This window comes from Xyrauchen texanus, chromosome 21 (assembly GCF_025860055.1).
Source record: "Xyrauchen texanus isolate HMW12.3.18 chromosome 21, RBS_HiC_50CHRs, whole genome shotgun sequence".
NCBI classification, from domain to species: Eukaryota; Metazoa; Chordata; class Actinopteri; order Cypriniformes; family Catostomidae; genus Xyrauchen; species Xyrauchen texanus.
In genome coordinates, this window is record NC_068296.1 from 40852093 (window position 1) to 40873436 (window position 21344).

Below are 21344 nucleotides of genomic sequence, written 5' to 3' on the forward strand. Positions count from 1 at the left end.
GAGACAAAACACCCCCAGTTTGAGATTTATACTTGTGCAAATTGGAAATATTCCGCCTAATGTTATACTTATTTTGTGCAATCTGGCAACCATGCACATCTCGCTTTCTCCTTTGAACAAACTTGGCGATCTGTAGTTCATTATTCTGCTCAAGGAAAAGTGTTATACGGCTACTCTGTGTCCATTCTTTTTTTTTTTCAAAATATTTTTATTTTGAAAAAAGGCATACTTCCTGTCACAATGACACAATACAATTCACATTTTGGTATATACAAATACGCACATATATACATACACATAAAAAAAAAAAGAGAGAGGAAAAAAAAAAAAAAAAAAGGACAAATAAACATTTTAAAAAATTCATTTGGAAACCCGTCCGGACCAGGGGCTTTATTAGATTGCATGGTTTTAATTGAATTTAAAATTTCTTCAAGAGAGAGTGGGGAGTCTAGTTGTTCGACAGTGTTAGAATCAATAACAGGGTTACAAATGTTCTGAAGAAATTCCTTTAATTTAGTATTGTCTTTAGGAAATTCAGATTTATAAAGTGAAGAATAAAATGATTTAAAAGTAGCATTAATTTTCATGGGATCTGTAGTGATAACATTATTAGTGTTTTTAATACTGGGTATCAGACGGGACGTGGCCTGTCGCCGTAGCTGATGTGCAAGTAAACGATTTGGCTTGTCGCCGTGTTCATAATATGAACCACAAGTACGTAGTAACAAGCGCTCTGCTTCTTTAGTTGAAATAAGATCAAATTCTGCTTTTAAGTCGAGATGCTGTTTAAGTAGTTCCGGAGAAGGCCCCAGTGAACATCTTAGATGGAGGTTACTGATCTCAGATGTGAGTTCATTAAGCCTAGCATTGCGCCTTTTATTAGAGAGAGCAGAATAAGAAATAATCTGCCCTCTAAGATATGCTTTAAGTGTCTCCCATAACAATGAATAAGACGTGAAGTCATTCTGATTGAAGGAAAGAAAATCATCAATAGAAGTTGAAATTAACTCGCAAAATACTTTGTTCGCCAAAAGAAGATAATTAAATCTCCAAAGTGGAGGGTTACGTTTATAAATAGAAAGTTGAATATCTAATTGTAAAGGTGCATGGTCAGAAATTACAATACCCAAATAGTCAGAAGAAACTACACAAGAATTAAGAATACTGTCTATAAAAAAATTATCAATCCTCGAATAGGAATGATGCACCTGGGAGAAAAAAGAAAAATTTTTAAGAGAGGGGTTACGGGATCTACAAGGATCAACGAGACCTTTCTGCCACATGAAATCGGAAAATGTTTTAGACATAGCGGATTGAGTCAGATTAAGGGGATTAGAACGATCCAAATTTGGGTCAAAAATGCAATTTAAATCCCCTCCAAAAATCAACAGGTGAGTATTTAAAAAGGGGAGGTTGCTCAATAATCTGTTTGCAAATGCCACATCATCAAAATTTGGAGCATATACATTTACCAACAAAACCTTTTTTTGCATTAGGGTACCAGCAACTATAAGGTATCTGCCATTCACATCAGCAATAACATTAGAAGAGGAAAAATCTGACTTTTTGCTAATTAAAATTGCAACCCCTCTTGCCTTTGAATTAAAGTTTGAGTGGAAGACCTGTCTCACCCAAGGGCAGTGAAGCCTATGTTAATCTTTAAGGTGAGTCTCCTGTAAAAATACTATATCAGAGTTTAAACGTTTCAAATGTGTAAAAACCTTAGATCTCTTGACAGGGTTCCCCAGACCTCTGACGTTCCAACTAATAAATCTTAGAGGCATGCCTAACCCAGCAGCGCTGGGATCCATATTACTATTAACCATTTAAATAAAATAAACAACAGATATACAGATAGCCATTTAGAGCCGAAGAAGGACCCCCCACCCACCCAAACAAACCCCTGAACACACACACACACACACACACACACACACACACACACACACAATTTCTCCCTATAACAAAAGAACAAAGGAGACAGGAGTGTTTCCGACAATACCCAAAAGTTGTCCACAATGAGAAAACAACTCAGAGATTAAGCAGAACTAACCAAAAAAGAGGTAATAGAAAAGACTGTCTGATAAACAGTCTGCGCGCAATAACAAATACAATATAAAATATTTTAAAGCTTTGTGTTACAAACTATTATGTCAACTGAAGGTGAGCATTACAGCAAAACGTTGGTAAGCGCCCCAGTAGCATAAATCAAATGATTGCAATGAACAGATGGATGAAAAACAGGTAATACAATAGTATAGCACGTAAGGCTGAGAGAAAAATAATAAAAATACTCTAACATAAATATAAACAACGTTAAACTAGACAGAGCATCAAACAGAAAAACACGTTATTACAATGGTAGATTGACGAGGTAGTTCACTAAATCTAGTTGGAAGCCTGAGTGCAAAAAAAATAAAAAAAGATAGAGCAAAAAATACGCCACTGTCATAGGTGTTACAGCTCACCCAGATGTCAAAAATTTGACATAATCCCCTGCTTCCTCCGCCGAAACGAAGTCCTTCTGAACACCATTGTATATAATGCGAACCCGTGCTGGGTGAAGTATTCCATAGCGAGCGCCCTCAATGCCCCGAAGTTGACGCCTGACCTCGTTGAATGCGGCCCGAGCCCGGGCTACCTTGGCAGTGTGGTCCGGAAAGACTGAAATGGTCAAGTCCTCCACTTTAATCCGTTGGAGCTCTCTCGCACGGCGTAAAATGTCAACACAATCACTATGATAGTGAAGTCTACACACAATAGCTCAAGGTCGTTCACAGAGCTTGGGCTTAGGCTGAAGGGTCCGGTGGGACCAGTCCAAAACCGGCTCCTCCTCCAGACCAAACACTCCCTTTAGCAAGGCGGCCACAGCAACAGTGGTACAGGTGTCAGGCCCCTCTGGAACTCCCACTATCCTAATGTTGTTACGCCTTGACCTAGACTCCAAATCCTCACATTTATTCTCCAACTTATCTACGGTAGCAGTGAGACACTCAATGGTATTTTTCATCTAAGCTATGTCATCGGTACAACCTGAGAGAGCATGCTCCATTTCCCCGACAGTACCTTTGAGTGACAGTATAGTAGCATCGGTAGCAGCTTTATCTTTAACCAGCTGTGTTTTCACGGCTTGCAGATCAAGCTTGATCGTTGACAGGACATCCCCGAGCGTCTCCTGGAGTTCCTTTTTAAAAATATCGGTGATGTCTTTCCTCTGCAAAGCCAACAACTCGAGCTTAAGAGATGCGATGTCAGGGTCAGGCCGAGGCAAGTCGGCCTCAGCGGGAGGAGGCGATTCACTCAGGGGTGTGGTCGTGGCGCGTGCACTAGGCCTCAATTGTGTCTGAATAGTATTCAGAGTTTTCTTTTTTTTTTTTTTCAATTCTTTATTTTGGTGTAGCAGTGTATACATTAGCACATGTTACAAAACAAAAGTGGATGTATTTTCCTACTGCCATCCAGTTTTTCATTTAGAACAAAACAAAGAAAACAACAACAACAGTAAAACTAAAAAAAAAAAAAAAACACTTGGAGCCAAAGTGTGTACATAGTAGTCCATACTGAAGATCGGTACTTGAGGATTCTTAGTCTATGGTAGTGACTGCGGGAGAAAGTAAGTTAACTTCCTAATGCGTGGTAGGGAAAAGGTGTGAACAGGTAAAGAATAAGGTGTGTACACTCTCTGGCTGTGTACAGGGAGTATACTTAAGGGCTCATGCTGCATCAAACAAGTAGGCAAACAGATGTGGTTACCTTTAAAAGTCATTTGTTCAATACCTCCACAAAATCTGGTCGCAGTGGTCTTACATATTCAACCCACATGGTCCAGAATTTGATAAACACATTTTTCTGAAGACGAAGGGAGAAAGTAAATGATATAAATGTCATTTACTATATCCATCGACTCCTGTATGTGGGAGGTTCAGGAAGCAACCAGTGCCTTGTGAGTGCCTTTTTACCCGCTGTCGTTAAAATACAGAATAAATATTCATCCGGCCTTCTTGCCTGAAAATCAGCGTATCCTAAAAATAATGTGAGAAACTGCAAAGGCAGGACAGTGTTAAATATGCTTTCCAATGCTTTATGAAGTTCTGCCCAGAATGGTTTTATCACTGGGCACTCCCAGAATATATGCCAGTGGTTGGCTTCTCTAGATCCGCACTGTCTCCAACATTTGGTATTCCCCCCCACCATATGTGCTTTCTGTTTTGGTGTTATAAAAAATCTGATAAGACACTTCCACCCGAACTCTCGCCATATGTGAGAATTGGTACATCTCCATGGGAGCTTACATACATCAAACCACTCATCATTTGATATGAGAAAATTACCTTCTTTTTCCCATTTTTCTTTAATGTATTCAGTAGAGTGGGATTTTTTTATCCTAAGGGCTTTATAAAATGTAGATATAACACCCTTATTTGGATCTTCTTTGTATGCACCTATAAATATCCTCAGTATTGGGTCATCAAGGTCTGTTTTATTTTTAATGTTATGTTCAAAATGATTACGTATTTGAAGATATCTATAAAAGTCAGATTTCTTAAGGCAATATTCTTTCTTCAGGCTTTCAAAATCTTTTAAGTGTCCCTTTTTTGTAAGGGAGTAGAATGTTGTTATTCCTTTTGCAACCCAGGATTTAAATCTATGATCCATTATATTAGGCTTGAATTCAGGATCGTAGGCACACCATTGAATTATTTGTAGTTTATGAATCAGATTGTATTCCTCTCTTATCATATTCCAGGTTTTTAATTGGGCTTTTATCCATGGGTTTTGCACCTTATCTATAAATCTTCCCAAATTTGTATATGCTAGTATTGCATAAATTGGGGGATCACTCACTATTGAGAGTTCAATATCTTTCCACCTTGCATGATATGTAGGGTTACATATATTAATTAGTGGTTTAGTTTGAGCTGAATAAAAATAATCTCTCAAATTAGGCAACGCCATTCCTCCTTCCTCTGTTGGGAGCTGTAGAGTTTTGAATTTGACTCTGGGTTTTCTCCCTTGCCAAATAAATCTGGAAATTATTTTGTTCAATTCAGACCATTGTTTTGAGGGAACTTCTACAGGGAGTGCTTGAAATAAATAAAGATATCGTGGAAGGATATTCATCTTTACAGTGTCAGTTCTATGACTGAGGCTAAGGAAAGAGATGGAATTCCATCTATGTATGTCACTTTTTATTTTTGTTAAGAGAGGATCAAAAGTTATCTCCGCCAATGTTGGAATTTCTTTCGGTAGATGTATTCCTAAATATTTCAGTGAATTCTGGTCCCAATTAAGGTGGAATTTCTCTTTAATGTGTTTTGATGGAGTATAATTAAGTGTCAAAATGTGCGTTTTTTGTATGTTTAGTTTGTATCCTGCATATCTACCGAATATTTCTAGGAGATTCATTAATTCAGGAAATGAGCTATCGGGTTTACTTAAATAAATCAATAGATCATCAGCGTACAATGCCAATTTGTGGTCTTCTCCCTTTATGCAAATGCCTTTGATGCTTTCAGACTGCCTTATCCACTGTGCGAGAGGTTCTATATAAAGCGCAAAGAGTATTGGTGAGATCGGACACCCTGTCTTGATCCGCGTTCTAAGGCAATGGAATCAGAGAGATACCCATTTATTTTAATCCGGGCTGATGGTTTATTATATAGTGTACTGATACCCCTAGCTGAAATTTTCGTGCATACCAAATCTTTCAAGAACTTTAAATAAGAAAGGCCAACTCACGGAGTCAAAGGCCTTCTCCGCATCCAAACTGATTACGAGGGCTTCAAGTTTGTCCTGTTGGATGTGATTTAATATGTGCAATGACCGTCTAATATTATCGTGAGCTTGTCTTTGAGAAATAAACCCTGTCTGATCATTATGTATAAGCTGGGGGAGAATCCTTTCTAATCTCTTGGCAAGGATGGCTGTCTATAATTTGTAATCGACGTTTAAAACCGAAATTGGTCTATATGAACTGCATTCTAAATTGTCTTTTCCCTCTTTTGGGATAACTGATATTACTGCCTCGCTCCATGACGGAGGCATTTTAGCCTCCATTAACAATGTATTACAAGCCCGAAGGAGGCTTGGTGTCAACTCGGGTTGAAACGTCTTGTACCACTCTGATGGGAAGCCATCAGGGCCAGGAGACTTATTTGCCTTGAGCCCGGAGATGGCGCTGTTTAACTCTATCTCAGTTATTGGAGCTGTTAATGTTTGGTTTTGTTCCGCTGATATAACTGGTAGGTTTAGAGAATCAAGAAGCTTTCCAATTTGTTGCTCATCCTCCAAGCGTGGTTGTGTGTACAGTAATTTGTAGTATTTTTTAAATGAGTTTTGTATATCGTCTTGTTTATATTGTATAGTTTTAGAATCTGGGTCCCTTATTTTATATATCGTATTATCCGCTTGTTGTTTTTGCAGCTTCCTTGCCAAAATTTTTGTTGATTTTGAGCCTGATTCATTGTATTTTTGTTTTGTAAATATCATCTTTTTTTCAATTTCTTGTGAATACATTATATTTATTTCGTTTCTAATTTTCTTTATTTTTGTCATCAGATTTGGTTTTTGTTCCCTTTTATGTTGTGTCTCAAGATCTTTTAGTTCACTTTTGAGACTCATTAGTCTTAATTGTTTTTCTTTCTTTTCATAGGCACAAAAGGATATAACTCTCCCCCTAATAACTGCTTTTAGGGCATCCCATGTTGTAGCGGAGTTAACTTCCCCATTATCATTTTCCTCAAGAAACATTTTTATGTCTTCCCTTATTTGAGTTTGAAATTGTAGGTTATTTAGGATGCTTGTATTTAGCCTCCACAGTGTTCTTCCCGGGTTCTCATTAATATGTAAAGTACAAGAGAGAGGTGCATGATCAGACAAGTCAATTGATCCAATGTCGCAGCTATGTATTCTATGGCGGTCTCTCTTTAGTACAAAAAAATAGTCTATCCTCGAATATACAACGTGAGGGGATGAATAAAACGTGTAATCACGGCCTGATGGGTAAAGATCTCTCCAAAGATCTAATATGCCCATTTCTGTCATTAGAGCGTTAATTTTCCTGTGTAATGATGTGGTGGTTGAATTTTTTGATGAATCAAGTTTTGGGTTGAGACGAATGTTGCAGTCTCCACCACATATAACAATTCCTGTCGCTCCTATCATTAAATCAAATATTTTCCTGTAAAAAGCAAAATCACTTCCAGGGGGGACATAAATGTTAATTAGTGTTATAGCGGTGTCATCTATTTTCCCTGTAACTATTATATATCTTCCTTCCTTGTCTGAGACCTCTGAAAGATGTTCGTATGAGACTTTTTGTGATATTAAGATTGCTACACCTCTTCTGTGCCCTGACTTATAAGATGAGTAATATACCCTTGAAAATCCCATTCTCCTTAGTTTTTCATGCTCTGTTGCAGTGAGATGTGTCTCTTGTAGAAACACAATCTGTGCATTTTCCCTTTTCATTTTTAACAGTATTTGACTTCTCTTAGCTGGGTTCAAGACCCCATTCACATTAAATGAAATAATTTTTAGAGCTTGCTTATTCATGGTCTTCTACATTGGTTAACACAATTGGAACTTCTCCCAGTGTAACTACCAATATTAAATGTGTACATTAAGAATACCTCTCCCATATAACAAACATTGAACGTGAACCAAGCTGTAACCATTTTAAACAGAACGCCACCGTAACAAAAAAGAACAGTCGTTTCCGGTGTTGAGGCTCGTATCAAAAGAGCCTTGTGGGGCTTTGTAAGTTCAAAGCTCCCATAAGGGGAGATCCCACATTGTAATAAAAGTGGGGCCCTACAATATCGCATGCTAATCTAAATAAAGCTGTAAATCGTTTAAAAAATAAAATAAGTAAATAAAAATAAAATAAAGCAAGGAAAACTCACCAATTAACAAGTCCCGACTCGATTAAATAAATAATAGTACTGTAGGACTTACACATAGCTGTATACATTTACTTGGCAATCCTCTGGCCAAATAACCGAGATAACGTAGCAGTGGGAATCAAATATAACATATCTGCTTTTCCGATTGGGGTGTTAAAAACGTCGGACTCCTTTCGTGGGGGTTCATTTTCTGAATTTCTGGAGTTTTTCTTTATATTGAGAGTGGGGGGGTTTCCTGGATTGTATGTAGCCGTCCGATGTGTCAAATTCCTTATCTCCACCTCGGTCGCGCCGTTTCCCCGCTACCTGCCAAGTAGATAAGAGCCCGATCTCCTCCTGATCCGCATTTGTGGAGCACTTCACCACATTGACTGAAAATCCTCGTGAAGCCATGTCTCTCGTTGCCTCTGTAGCATCCTGGTATAGTCGTGTGCCGTCATCGTAGAAGACGCGCATCCTTGACGGGTAAGGTGTCTGGAACTTTATTTGTTTTTCTTTTAACGCTTTCTTGGCTTCTGCATATTCTCCGCGTTTCTTAAGCACTTCTCGAGGGAAGTCATGATCAACGTAGAAGCGGACATCATTGCAAAACACTTTTTTTTTCTGCCAGGCTCTCCTGAGCACCTCGTCTTTCGACCGGTAGCTCCCGAATTTGACAACTATAGAACGTGGCTTTACCTGCGGGGTATTGGGCTTCGGTGCTAATGCCCGGTGTGCTCGTTCAATTCCCAACTCTCTGTCACGGGGAAGGTCCAGTGCGCTTTTCAACAAATTGTCCAGAAAACCAACCATATCGGTGCCTTCTTTATCTTCGGGTATTCCGTAAATCCTTAAATTGTCTCTGCTGCGCACGGCCCTCTTGATCTATCAGCCTGGCTTCGAGATTAGCCTGACGCTGTGTTAGCCGCTTGATTAGCGTTGATGTTGCTTGAAGTATGGTCTCGGTTTCTTCAATTCTCACCTCTGCTTCATCTAGTCTGTCATTTGTTCTCTTCAATTCTTGCTTAATGTCGGAGAGCTGTATTTTATTGTCTCTTCTGAACTCTCTTAGTTCGTTGAGAATACATCGCAAGCTAACTTCGGAGCTATCTTCAACATGAGGAGATGAACTCGGAGAGTTACTTCGGCTATCTTGCCTCACATCAGAGTCATTTTCTATTACATTCATCATTGTCCTACTTCTGGTAGAAACCCCTTTCTCCATTATTTCGTAAAACATTCACTGGAGTTCTCAGATCTAAGGTTTTTTGGGGTTATTTCACAAAACCGTCGGAGAGCTCGAAAATTAGGCTGTCATCCTCTTGGCGGCTGGACCGGAAACCAGTATTCCGAGTTTTCACATTCTTTCCAGACATTTTAACGTAATTAATCTGTTTTTGTTTTCATATTTAACCTTTAAAGTAAGTCAAGCTCAAATGTATGTCTGAAAAGCGCAAGTAAATTACAATTTTAATCAAAAACAGCAGGAGCCTCCAACTTCACGTCCTACTCCATTAGCAGCTCAGAGAATCCCCCTACTCTGTGTCCATTCTTGAGGCTGCTTGTGATGTTTGGTGCTACTAATTGTGCAGGTAAACCTTCTCAGTGATTAAATAAAATATAAAAGTAGATCTCGGCATCATTGACACACAGAGGGGTAATCATTGACATGCGAGCAAAAGCAAGCCAGAGACGAATATGTAAATGTATTTTTTATTTGTGCAATTTAGAAACGCTGAAGTCCCTTCGCACCTGTATGTTTGTCACGATCCCCTGTTGTCTGCCCGTGTTTTTCATGTCACCGTCACGATTGTTCCCGGTCCTTCATACTGTCACGATTCCTTGTCTGTCTGTCCCGTGTTTTTCATGTCACCGTCACGATTGTTCCCGGTTCTCTACACTCTGTCATTGTAGTTTGTTATCTTCCTGTGTCTGTGTATATAACCCTGTTTGTTTCTCCATTCCCCTGTCGGTCTTTGATGTATGTGGATGCCTGTTTTCCGTGCTTTCCGTCTTTGTTTATCCCCCGGTTAACCCTTTGTATGCCTTCCGTGTTTTTGTTTTAACCCTTTGTATGCCTTCCGTGTTTTGGTTTTACTTTTTCCCATCGTGGATGTTTCCTTTGTTCGTGTGTTTTTCGTGTTGCCCTTTTATTTAAAAAGTTCTGCTGCAATTAGATCCTCGTCCCTCGTCTGCCTTCACCTACAATCCTAACAATGTTAATCTAACTCTTGCGGTAATCATATATCATATTCATGCAGCCTGTGTTATTCAGTTGTGTGCAGAAAGTCAATCCATCGAGGAGACCCGCATCATGACTTTTAGCATGTAAACGGGTAAAATATTAGGGAAAAAAAATAATTAAACTGGCTTTGCGACAAACATTAAAAGTTCTATAAATTTCTTTTTTTTTTAATTATTATTAAAACTGACTAAAAAATTAACAGGGAAGTAGAGATGGCAAAATAAATGTATAATCTCCGCCTTTATTCATTTTTTTTTAATGCCTGATAGAAAAGTATCTATCTTTGTAGAGCAATATAATACTTTAGGCAATTGCAGAATAGTCTCACTAGTCACAGATACACTTCAGAAAATTGAGTACACAACTATTTCTGGGCTTAAAAGATACAAAAACCAAATCAATGCAGAACATTGTATCTCAAAAGCAATACCTATGGCCCCCTATGCACTACTTACATCCCGATGTGGTTAAAAATAAATTAATGAGTGCTAATTAAAATATAAAAAATATTAATAATTACACACATCACCTTTACAAATTTGTTTTAGGATTTTACATGAGTAAAAGTTATATTTTGAAGTTTCATATGAAATAATCTAAAGGTAGAATCTATTAGACCTCATTTTATATCAACAGTGGCAGTGTTAGTTAAAGTTTCAAGATGTGTTTCAGCTGGTATTTTCATAAATACATTAATTTATTATTATTATTAATATTATTTAAGACTAGCACAATAACCTAACCATGGTAATGAGGAGCCTTTCCTCCTGTGTAATATGTGTATAAATATGTAATATTAGGTAACAAATGGGATAATAATGGGCTCATATAAGTAAATGTGCTCTTCAATTTTTAAAAGGGGGAGAGACAACTTCTTGTAGATTTTGTTGTTGACATCATTAACAAAAATAATGACACTTGATGCATGTCCTTGTACTGGAAAACCATGAACAAAACTATGCAACATAAAAGGAAATGCATCCCTGGATACATTTAATACAGGTTATGTTTAATCTATGGCAGGTCGACACTTGATTTCCAATGTAAAATCTGTTGAGAACCAATAAGATAAAGGTACAGACAGCAGCAGTCTGGCCTCGCTGTTGCGCACCTACAGTATATGTGTCACGATTCCCTGTTGTCTGCTCAGTGTTTCTCCCCTGTCACCTGTCCCGAACTACACTTCCCATAATCCCCTGCTCTCATCACTGCCAGTGTCAATGTTCTCACCTGTTTGTAATTTAATCATCATCCCTGTGTATTTAAGCCCTGTTTTTTGTTCATTCGTTGTCGGTCGTTGAATGTTATGGTTGTCCTTGATTGTGTTCCTGCCCGTGCCCTCTGTGGATGTTTTTCATGTTTATATTTTGTTATCCCCTCGTGGATGTTTTGTTTGTTCCCTGTGTTGTTTAGTTATTTTTAGTTATCCTGTTCACCATTTGTTTCCTCATTAAAAGAACTGCATTTAGATCCTCACTCCTCGTCTGCCCTCGTCTGAATCACAACAGAACAACCGACCACGAAATGGATCTGGCAGTTCACCAGGCAAACTACCGGCTTCTCCGCCTCAAGCAGGAGGGCCGCCCAGTGGAAGACCACGTTCGTGAGTTTCTGGTGCTGGCAAATGTGGCGGACCTCCCAGAGTATTCCGTGGTGGTGTTCTTCAGGGGAAACCTCAACGAGGCATTAAGGGACCTGTTGCCACCGGCGACCCCTCGTTGGACGCTCCTAGACTTCGTGGAGGAGACTCTGCGAGTCAGCGCTTCACCGTTCACTGTGGGTGTTGATGAAGAGGACTTCACCTCTCCTCCCACGGTGGTCACCCCCCAGCCTTCCATGGCTCGTCACTTCACGCCTGCACTGGCCAATGAGCCAACGCCCACGCCTGCCACGGCCGATGCGCTGGAAGCCTCATCCGTTCCAGAGCCAGCGTTGCTAGCCTCATCCGTCCCAGAGCCAGCGTTGCCAGCTTCGTCCACCTGGAGGAGGAGGAGAAGAGGTAAGGCTTCTGCTCCCCAGTCTCCGCCTGCCACGGTCAGCGAGCCAGAGCCCACGCCTGCCACGGTCAGCGAGCCAGAGCCCACGCCTGCCACGGCCAGCGAGCCAGCGCCTGTAGCCTCGACCGTCCCAGAGCCAGCGCCTGTAGCCTCGACCGTCCCAGAGCCAGCGCCTGTAGCCTCGACCGTCCCAGAGCCAGCGCCTGTAGCCTCGACCGTCCCAGAGCCAGCGCCGTAGCCTCGAGCCGTCCCAGGGCTCACGCCTCTCGAGCCTCCCAGGGTTCCGCCTCTCGAGCCTCCCAGGGCTACGCCTCCAGAGCCTCCCACGGCTCCGCCTCCAGAGCCTTCTACGGCGCCGCCTACCATGGCTCCACCTTCCACGGCTCCGTCTCCAGAGCCTTCTTCCCCAGGCCTCAGAGCCCTGTGGCCACCTCCCAGGCCTCCTGACCCAGTTCCTGTCCTGTGGCTACCTCCCAGGCCTCCTGACCCAGTCCCCGTCTTGTGGCCCCCTTGGACTGCTTGTCTGCCCCTTGTGTCCCCCGTGGACTGCCTGTTTGCCCTTTGTGCCCCCCTTGGTCTGCCTGTTTGCCCTCTGTGCCCCCCTTGGACTGCCTGTTTGCCCCTTGTGCCCTCCTTGGTCTGCCTGCCCACCCCCCGAGCCCCCCCTTCACTCCTTGGATGATTTTGTTTTGTTGTTTGTGGGTTTTTGTATTATTTTTTAGGAGTGTCTGGAATCCGCTCCTTTGAAAGGGGGATTATGTCACAATTCCCCGTTGTCTGCTCAGTGTTTCTCCCCTGTCACCTGTCCCGAACTACACTTCCCATAATCCCCTGTCTTCATCACTGCCAGTGTCATTGTTCTCAAATGTTTGTAATTTAATCATCATCCCTGTGTATTTAAGCCCTGTTTTTTGTTCATTCGTTGTCGGTCGTTGAATGTTATGGTTGTCATTGATTGTGTTCCTGCCCATGCCCTCTGTGGATGTTTTTCATGTTTATATTTTGTTATCCCCTCGTGGATGTTTTGTTTTTTCCCTGTGTTGTTTAGTTATTTTTAGTTATCCTGTTCACCATTTGTTTCCTCATTAAAAGAACTGCATTTAGATCCTCACTCCTCGTCTGCCCTCGTCTGAATCACAACAGAACAACCGACCACGAAATGGATCTGGCAGTTCACCAGGCAAACTACCGGCTTCTCCGCCTCAAGCAGGAGGGCCGCCCAGTGGAAGACCACGTTCGTGAGTTTCTGGTGCTGGCAAATGTGGCGGACCTCCCAGAGTATTCCGTGGTGGTGTTCTTCAGGGGAAACCTCAACGAGGCATTAAGGGACCTGTTGCCACCGGCGACCCTCGTTGGACGCTCCTAGACTTCGTGGAGGAGACTCTGCGAGTCAGCGCTTCACCGTTCACTGTGGGTGTTGATGAAGAGGACTTCACCTCTCCTCCCACGGTGGTCACCCCCCAGCCTTCCATGGCTCGTCACTTCACGCCTGCACTGGCCAATGAGCCAACGCCCACGCCTGCCACGGCCGATGCGCTGGAAGCCTCATCCGTTCCAGAGCCAGCGTTGCTAGCCTCATCCGTCCCAGAGCCAGCGTTGCCAGCTTCGTCCACCTGGAGGAGGAGGAGAAGAGGTAAGGCTTCTGCTCCCCAGTCTCCGCCTGCCACGGTCAGCGAGCCAGAGCCCACGCCTGCCACGGTCAGCGAGCCAGAGCCCACGCCTGCCACGGCCAGCGAGCCAGCGCCTGTAGCCTCGACCGTCCCAGAGCCAGCGCCTGTAGCCTCGACCGTCCCAGAGCCAGCGCCTGTAGCCTCGACCGTCCCAGAGCCAGCGCCTGTAGCCTCGACCGTCCCAGAGCCAGCGCCTCTCGAGCCTCCCAGGGTTCCGCCTCTCGAGCCTCCCAGGGCTACGCCTCCAGAGCCTCCCACGGCTCCGCCTCCAGAGCCTCCCACGGCTCCGCCTCCAGAGCCTTCTACGGCGCCGCCTACCATGGCTCCACCTTCCACGGCTCCGTCTCCAGAGCCTTCTTCCCCAGGCCTCAGAGCCCTGTGGCCACCTCCCAGGCCTCCTGACCCAGTTCCTGTCCTGTGGCTACCTCCCAGGCCTCCTGACCCAGTCCCCGTCTTGTGGCCCCCTTGGACTGCTTGTCTGCCCCTTGTGTCCCCCGTGGACTGCCTGTTTGCCCTTTGTGCCCCCCTTGGTCTGCCTGTTTGCCCTCTGTGCCCCCCTTGGACTGCCTGTTTGCCCCTTGTGCCCTCCTTGGTCTGCCTGCCCACCCCCCGAGCCCCCCCTTCACTCCTTGGATGATTTTGTTTTGTTGTTTGTGGGTTTTTGTATTATTTTTTAGGAGTGTCTGGAATCCGCTCCTTTGAAGGGGGGATTATGTCACGATTCCCCGTTGTCTGCTCAGTGTTTCTCCCCTGTCACCTGTCCCGAACTACACTTCCCATAATCCCCTGTCTTCATCACTGCCAGTGTCATTGTTCTCAAATGTTTGTAATTTAATCATCATCCCTGTGTATTTAAGCCCTGTTTTTTGTTCATTCGTTGTCGGTCGTTGAATGTTATGGTTGTCATTGATTGTGTTCCTGCCCATGCCCTCTGTGGATGTTTTTCATGTTTATATTTTGTTATCCCCTCGTGGATGTTTTGTTTTTTCCCTGTGTTGTTTAGTTATTTTTAGTTATCCTGTTCCTCGTCTGCCCTCGTCTGAATCAAAACAATATGTTAACTGTTAATAATCATAGGACATTACTTAAAAGCTCACACATCTGATGTTATTTTTCATTTAGTTGTTCATTTAACATGCTATGATAACATGTAAACTAACTTTCAAAAGGGAGACTTTTTTTACACACGTACCAAGAGTGGACGCCGTATCATTCTTAAAAGTGTAACACATACTTCAATAAAATAAATGGTTTCAAGTTTCAATTATAATACAGTATTTGCTAAAAAATAAATAAATAAAATAACCCTTCTGTTTTCACTAATAATAGTAAATGTGTAATACCGTGATACCGTGAAACCGTGATATTTTCTGAGACGGTTATCATACCGTGAAAATCTCATACCATTGCAACCCTAGTCCCCACCATCACAACCACCAAAACAAACCTTTTTTCAATAACACCTGCATCAAACAGCCTATTATAGGCTTTCAGCTCAATTTAAAAAGTAAGACAATTATGATGCACAAAAGGTAATACACATTGTTTTGGCCAACAAATATTGTATTGAATAAAATTAATATATTTATTTTCATTTTAATTTATTAAAAAATATTATGGTGAAAATAGTTTTGAGGGTAGAATTCACAAAAATAATTCAAATTTAAGAGTGTTTGGGTCTAGTTGGAACCAACATACAGAACCTCTGCAAGAGAAAACACATAGCTTAGTTTTCGATGTCAAAAACGCAGTCTCAATGTGGACAGAAGGCCAAAACATATAGAAAAAGATCTGATGTCGTGCATGTTATTTACTTTGATAGCATTGTTAAAGATAAATTTTATTTTGAACAACCTTCGAATTGTTTTCTCAAAATTGTTATCCGGTGAAAGAACATGAGGACAATTGCATTTCAGACCATACATGGAATGGTAATTTTTCACATGTGTAGTAAGGGGAATTTTTTTTTACATTTCAGTGTGGACGAGATACATTTGGAAAACACTTGAAAACAGCAGTGTGTACGGAGAGCGTTTCGAAATTAATTCGAATGAATCTGGAAGTAGCGTTTGAAACAAAGAAAGCTAAAGCTGCTGTTTAAGTCTTAAAATGGCCAAATACTGGTCGAATAATTAGCCTTGCTGATATATTAGTTTATAACTAATTTTGAGTGTTCTTTATCAGCACTGATCGATGGGTTTGATTTTATGATTATTTAATTTCATCGAAATCACCATTTCTAGGTCAACATTTGATGCATGATTACCATGTTTAAGGGAAAGTTTTTACATCAGCCAAGGCTGAAATACTGAAATCCAATCTTCATCCCCACAGATCTACTGGCTCTGGACCAGAGTAAGACCTTCTATAAACCGGACTGGTTTGATATTGTGGGAGCAGAGGTGAAATGCTGTAAAGAGGCTGTGTGTGTGATTGACATGTCCTCCTTCACAAAGTTTGAGCTCACCGTGAGTTAATTAATCTGTTCACTCCTCAGTTACTTTTATCAGAAATCACCTGCTATGAGTTTCAGGTGGATGTAACGTTTGATTTTAATACTACTTGTTTCTAAAACGTATTTGTCTCTATGACCAAAAAGAGGTTTCCAATCTTCAGTTGTTGCTGGATTGGTTCTGAGTGTGTTGAATGATTAAGGCTCTTTTTAAATCTGGTATTAAGATGCATCTCAGGTGATCTGATCACATTGAGGTCAGGTGAGACCTATCAGCATTTACACTGGTCTTTCAAATGTCTCCCATGATCATTGTGATATGATTTTGAAGGGAGGGTCTCCCCTATCATGATGATAAAGCTTAGAAAACAATTGTTGGATCGCCGGAAACGCATCTTAATGTCAGGTGTAAACAGGGTCAGTGATCATATTGTCTTGCAGTAATTAACACTGGACTCTTGATTGTGTGTTTGTGTCAGTCTGCAGGTGATCAGGCCTTGAGACTGCTGCAGCGTTTGTGTGGTAATGATCTGGACGTGTCAGTGGGTCACATCGTCCACACAGGAATGCTGAATGAGAGAGGAGGATATGAGAATGACTGCAGTGTGGTGCGACTCAGCAAAAACAGGTGCCAAAACATTGATAGTGAAGAATCAGGGCTCGACATTAAGGAATAGTTCACCCAAAAAGGATAATTCTATCATCATTTAATAACTAATTTACTCACTCAAACTCTTATAATTGTCTTTCTTCCACGGAATACAAACGAAGATACTTTGAGATATAATGTGAATATATCTATACTATGCAAGTGAATGAGGACCAAACTTTCAAGCTCCAAATTAATCCAGATGATTTAAGTGTTTTAATCCATGTTTTGAAGTGTGTACAGCGCTCTGCGCATGCGTCAAGTGCAGGGAAGTGTAATTGAGCTTCAAATCATGATCGTGCCAATGAAACTGCAGATGTCAAGATTTAGAATGAAAAAGGAGTTAATGAATGGTCTGCTCTCACCCAAACCTGATTGCTTCTGAAGACATGGATTAAACCACTCCAGTTATATGGATTACCTTGACAAAAGGGTCAGTAAATTATGAGAAAATCCTCATTTTTGGGTGAACTATCCATTTAATGGATGTCCACTAGTCCAGGACAATAACAAAAAATCAGAAAATTTAAAATGGCAAGTTCAGACAACTAAAGCCGTGCATACACTGCAAATGCAGCACAAAAATAGTGTGTTTAGATGTAGACCTTTTGAAATGAGACAGAGGTGCCATTAATGTATTTATACAGGAAGCACAATCACAGGAAACTTGTTGATTGTAGATTACTGAAGGGCAGATGATTTCATTCTTAACTGACAGAAGTCAATAGGGGGCCCCCTAGTGTGCCGTGAAAGATTGTCAGGTGTGCAATGGAAAATCATCAAATTCCACAAAAAAATAAATGAATGAAAAAAAATTATAATTTCAGATATCCAAACTCACCTTTTGGAGAAATTCGCTGTTTTGAAACCATAATCGGTCACTTTTAGAGATTGTGAAGAGCAATGATTAATGTGCAAAAGTGAGTGATATTTATTCGCGTTAAGGGTCTTCCACATGACTCGCGTCAGCGCTGCAGAATATTTTGAAGTCTATGAAGTGATGCCACTTTATACGAAAGTGTTTTTCACACACACGTTTCTGCTTTGAATGTCTCATAATTTATTTTAATTAAATATTACCTTATCATTGACGAATCAAAGACCCCAGTTATTGAACTAATTTAAATTCACCAAGAAAACACTTAGACCTAAATATAAACGAGTCATTTTATTACTTTCTACTATCAAAGCAACTGCAAGCTTTTTTTCTTTTTTTTTTTGTGGAATACTGTTAATAAATGATCAATACATTTGTTTTGCTTATAATTAGTTTGCTTGTAGTTACCCTTTTAAACTTAAAATTGTGTATTGTGAAAGGACATTAAAATAATGTTTGGACGTAGCTACCATATTACTGGCCCTATCCAGCTGGATGTGAATTACATTTATTATTTCAGATACTGACCACACTATCAGTTAGATCAGAATCAGGTCACGAATGGCATGGAAATGAATGAATCATTCATAAAAATCATTCAGTTCACTTTTTGTCTCCAGTTTCTTCATCATTTCACCTACTGATCAACAAGTTCACTGCTGGTCTTGGATTAAGAAGCACATGCCCAACGATCCTCAACTCCACCTGGAGGATGTTAGCTGGAAATACACAGGTGACATGAACTCATGATCTCAGCTTACATACTTCATGTGTGGTTCTAAGGGGGTATTTACACTTGGTCACTTCATGTGTTTTTATTGATCAGATTGCTATCTGATTGAATAAGCACATACAGAACATAATGATCACTCAGAGGGGAAGCGAATAATGTTTATCATTGTTGCAGGGGGGCGTGGTCAAGCGTCTGTCCGGAAAGAGAGAAAGCGGTAAGGGCGCTTGCACCTTAGCTAGATTATGTTTAACACCTGTCTCTAATTCCAGTGAGCATGGGGAGAGTGGCATATAAGTAGCCATGCCACAAGCAGAGGACCGAGAGAGTCTGGCACAAGGAAGGCCACGGTGCTCTTGAAGCTGTTACGTTTAACCTGTTATGTTTGTGAAGCTGATGTGTTCAAGTTACTTTGTACCTGTGAAGCTAATGTGTTTAAGTGACTACGTGCCTGTGAAGCTGATGAGTTTGTGAAGTTGTAAAGCATTGAAGTGGCCGATTAAAAGTCCTACCTGAGCCTGGAAAAATCTGCTTCTCTGTGTTCTCCTTCTCTTCTGCTGTGAAGCTGTTTTACAATCATCTCCTAACAAGGCCATATGTCAAGGTCTGGGTAGATTACATGGCAAGTGAACAATCAGTTCTCGTAGTCAACGTGTGGAATGCAGGAGAAATGGGCAGGAGTAAAGACCTGAGCGAATTTGACAAGGGCCAAATTGTTATGGCAAGACAACTGGGTCAGAACATCTCTGAAACAGCAAGGCTTAGGGGGTGCTCCTGGTCAGCAGTGGTGAGTACCCATGAACAGTTGTTCGAGGAGGAACAAACCACAGGGCTCATCAATGCACGAGGGACAATGCCTTCTGGTCCGAACCAACAGAAGGTCTACTGTGGCACTCACAGTACATTTTTATTATGTTACGGGAGGAATGCATCACAGCACACTGTGCACCCTGCTGCATATATGGCTGCATAGCTGCAGTCCGGTCAGAGTGCCCACTGTCCACCATCGAAAGTGCCTACAATGAGCACGCAATTGTCGGAACTGGACTTTGGAGCAGTGGAAGAAGGTCGCCTGGTCCGTTGAGTCCCGTTTTCTTTTACATCACGTGGACAGCCGTGTACGTGTGCGCTGTTTACCTGGGGAAGTGATGGCACCAGGATGCACTGTGGGAAGACAACAAGCTGGTGTGATGCTCTGAGCAATGTTCTGCTGGGAAACCCTGGGTCCGGGCTTTCATGTGGACTTCAATTTTACATGTGCCACTTACCTTAAACATCATTGCAGACCAGGAACACCCCTTCATGGCAATAAAATTCCCTGATGACAATAGCCTCTTTCAGCAGGATAATACACCCTGCCACACTGCTCACATTGTTTGGGAATGGTTTGAGGAACATGACGAAGTGTTCAATGTGTTGCTCTGGCCTCCAAATTCCCCAGAGTTTAATCTGATTGAGCATCTCTGGGATGTACTGGACCAACAAGTCCAATCCTCTCGAAGGATCTGCTGCTAAGGTTTTGGTGCCAGAGACCGCAGGACACCTTCAGTGGTCTGGTAGATTCCATGCCTTGGCAGGTCGGCATTGTTTTGGCGGCACGTGGAGGACCATCAACATATTAGGCATAATGTTTTGGCTCATCAGTGTATAAATCTTATCTTCAATTCCTGCAATATTTGCAAATAAAACAGAGTTCTCTTCTGTGATTATGCTAATTCCAGGCAGAGAATTTAAAAGATGTGATATATTTGATTCCAAGTGAATTTGCCCAGTGCAAGTGTGTGTGTGTGTGTGTGTGTGTGTGTGTGTGTGTGTGTGTGTTTGTGTGTATTTTCCCCCTCAGGGCTTGCCGTAGTTAAAACACATCATGCACGCTATCTGTGCTCATTTATAGCTGTGTTTAGTTTCAGTATTCGTCTGCATCCTGCATCAAGTACATGATGAAAGAGGTTCTGTCTCTCCAACAGTGTGCGTCCATTCCTTTCTTTTTTATTATTTACTGTGCAACATGAGCCGTATGGATCTGTAACATCTGTGATGTTTTGATTTTTCCTTTTGCTGATGGAGCGCGGTTTGGACAGAGTAAAGATTAAATAATGTGGCTTGAACAGCCAGATGCATTTACTCTTGACCAAGTCCTCCGGAGGTGTGATCGGATTTATATCAATCTTGAAAACATTTTGGAGGGCATTTACACTTGGTCTTTTCATGATTGTAAAGCTATTCGATCAATAAAAGACCCCTAAAGGAGTCTGTAGAGGGCACAAACGTAATAATTGGTCCTAAATGTAATAAAAGTTCTAAATATAATAACTTTGTGTAACAGGGTTTAATTGTAATAATAGTAACACTTTACATTAAAGTTAACTTTGTTAAGGGGTTATAAATAGGTTTATTGATGACTAATAATTCATTTCCAAATGCATTAGAAACCACTAATGTGAAGTTATACAAGATGCATAAAAATGCTGACTGGCATACAATACTTGCTAAATCGTGAGACATTTTTTACTCCAAATGCTATAAATGTTTAATAAACAAGTATTCACATTTATTTTAATAAAAAAAATGAAAACACCAATATCACATTTTCTGGAAATACAGTCACATCTGGTCAAAATGAAAATATAATATTTAAACTGGTTGCATAACATCGTCTAGGTTACTGTTGTAACCTCCAGGGAACGAGACGTTGTGTCGAATGAAGTGACACTAGGGGACTCGGTTACCTCTGAACTTGAGAAAAGGCCAATGAGAAATTGTCAGACAGAATTTGCATGTCCCTCCCCTGGATATATGGGTATAAAAGGAGGGAATCGATCATCTGTTCATTCAGGTTTT

General features: G+C 41.4%; 1 protein-coding gene across 2 annotated transcripts in view; it reads left to right on the forward strand.

Moving 5' to 3' along the window:
• Positions 1-21344, forward strand: part of LOC127661355 (pyruvate dehydrogenase phosphatase regulatory subunit, mitochondrial-like) — a 90520-nt gene that overhangs the window by 35760 nt on the left and 33416 nt on the right. For both annotated transcript variants that reach the window (XM_052152002.1, XM_052152003.1), the window contains exons 12-14: positions 16130-16263; positions 16727-16875; positions 18394-18506. In XM_052152002.1, the coding sequence (XP_052007962.1) occupies positions 16130-16263; positions 16727-16875; positions 18394-18506 (396 nt within the window). The remainder of the gene's footprint in view (positions 1-16129; positions 16264-16726; positions 16876-18393; positions 18507-21344) is intronic.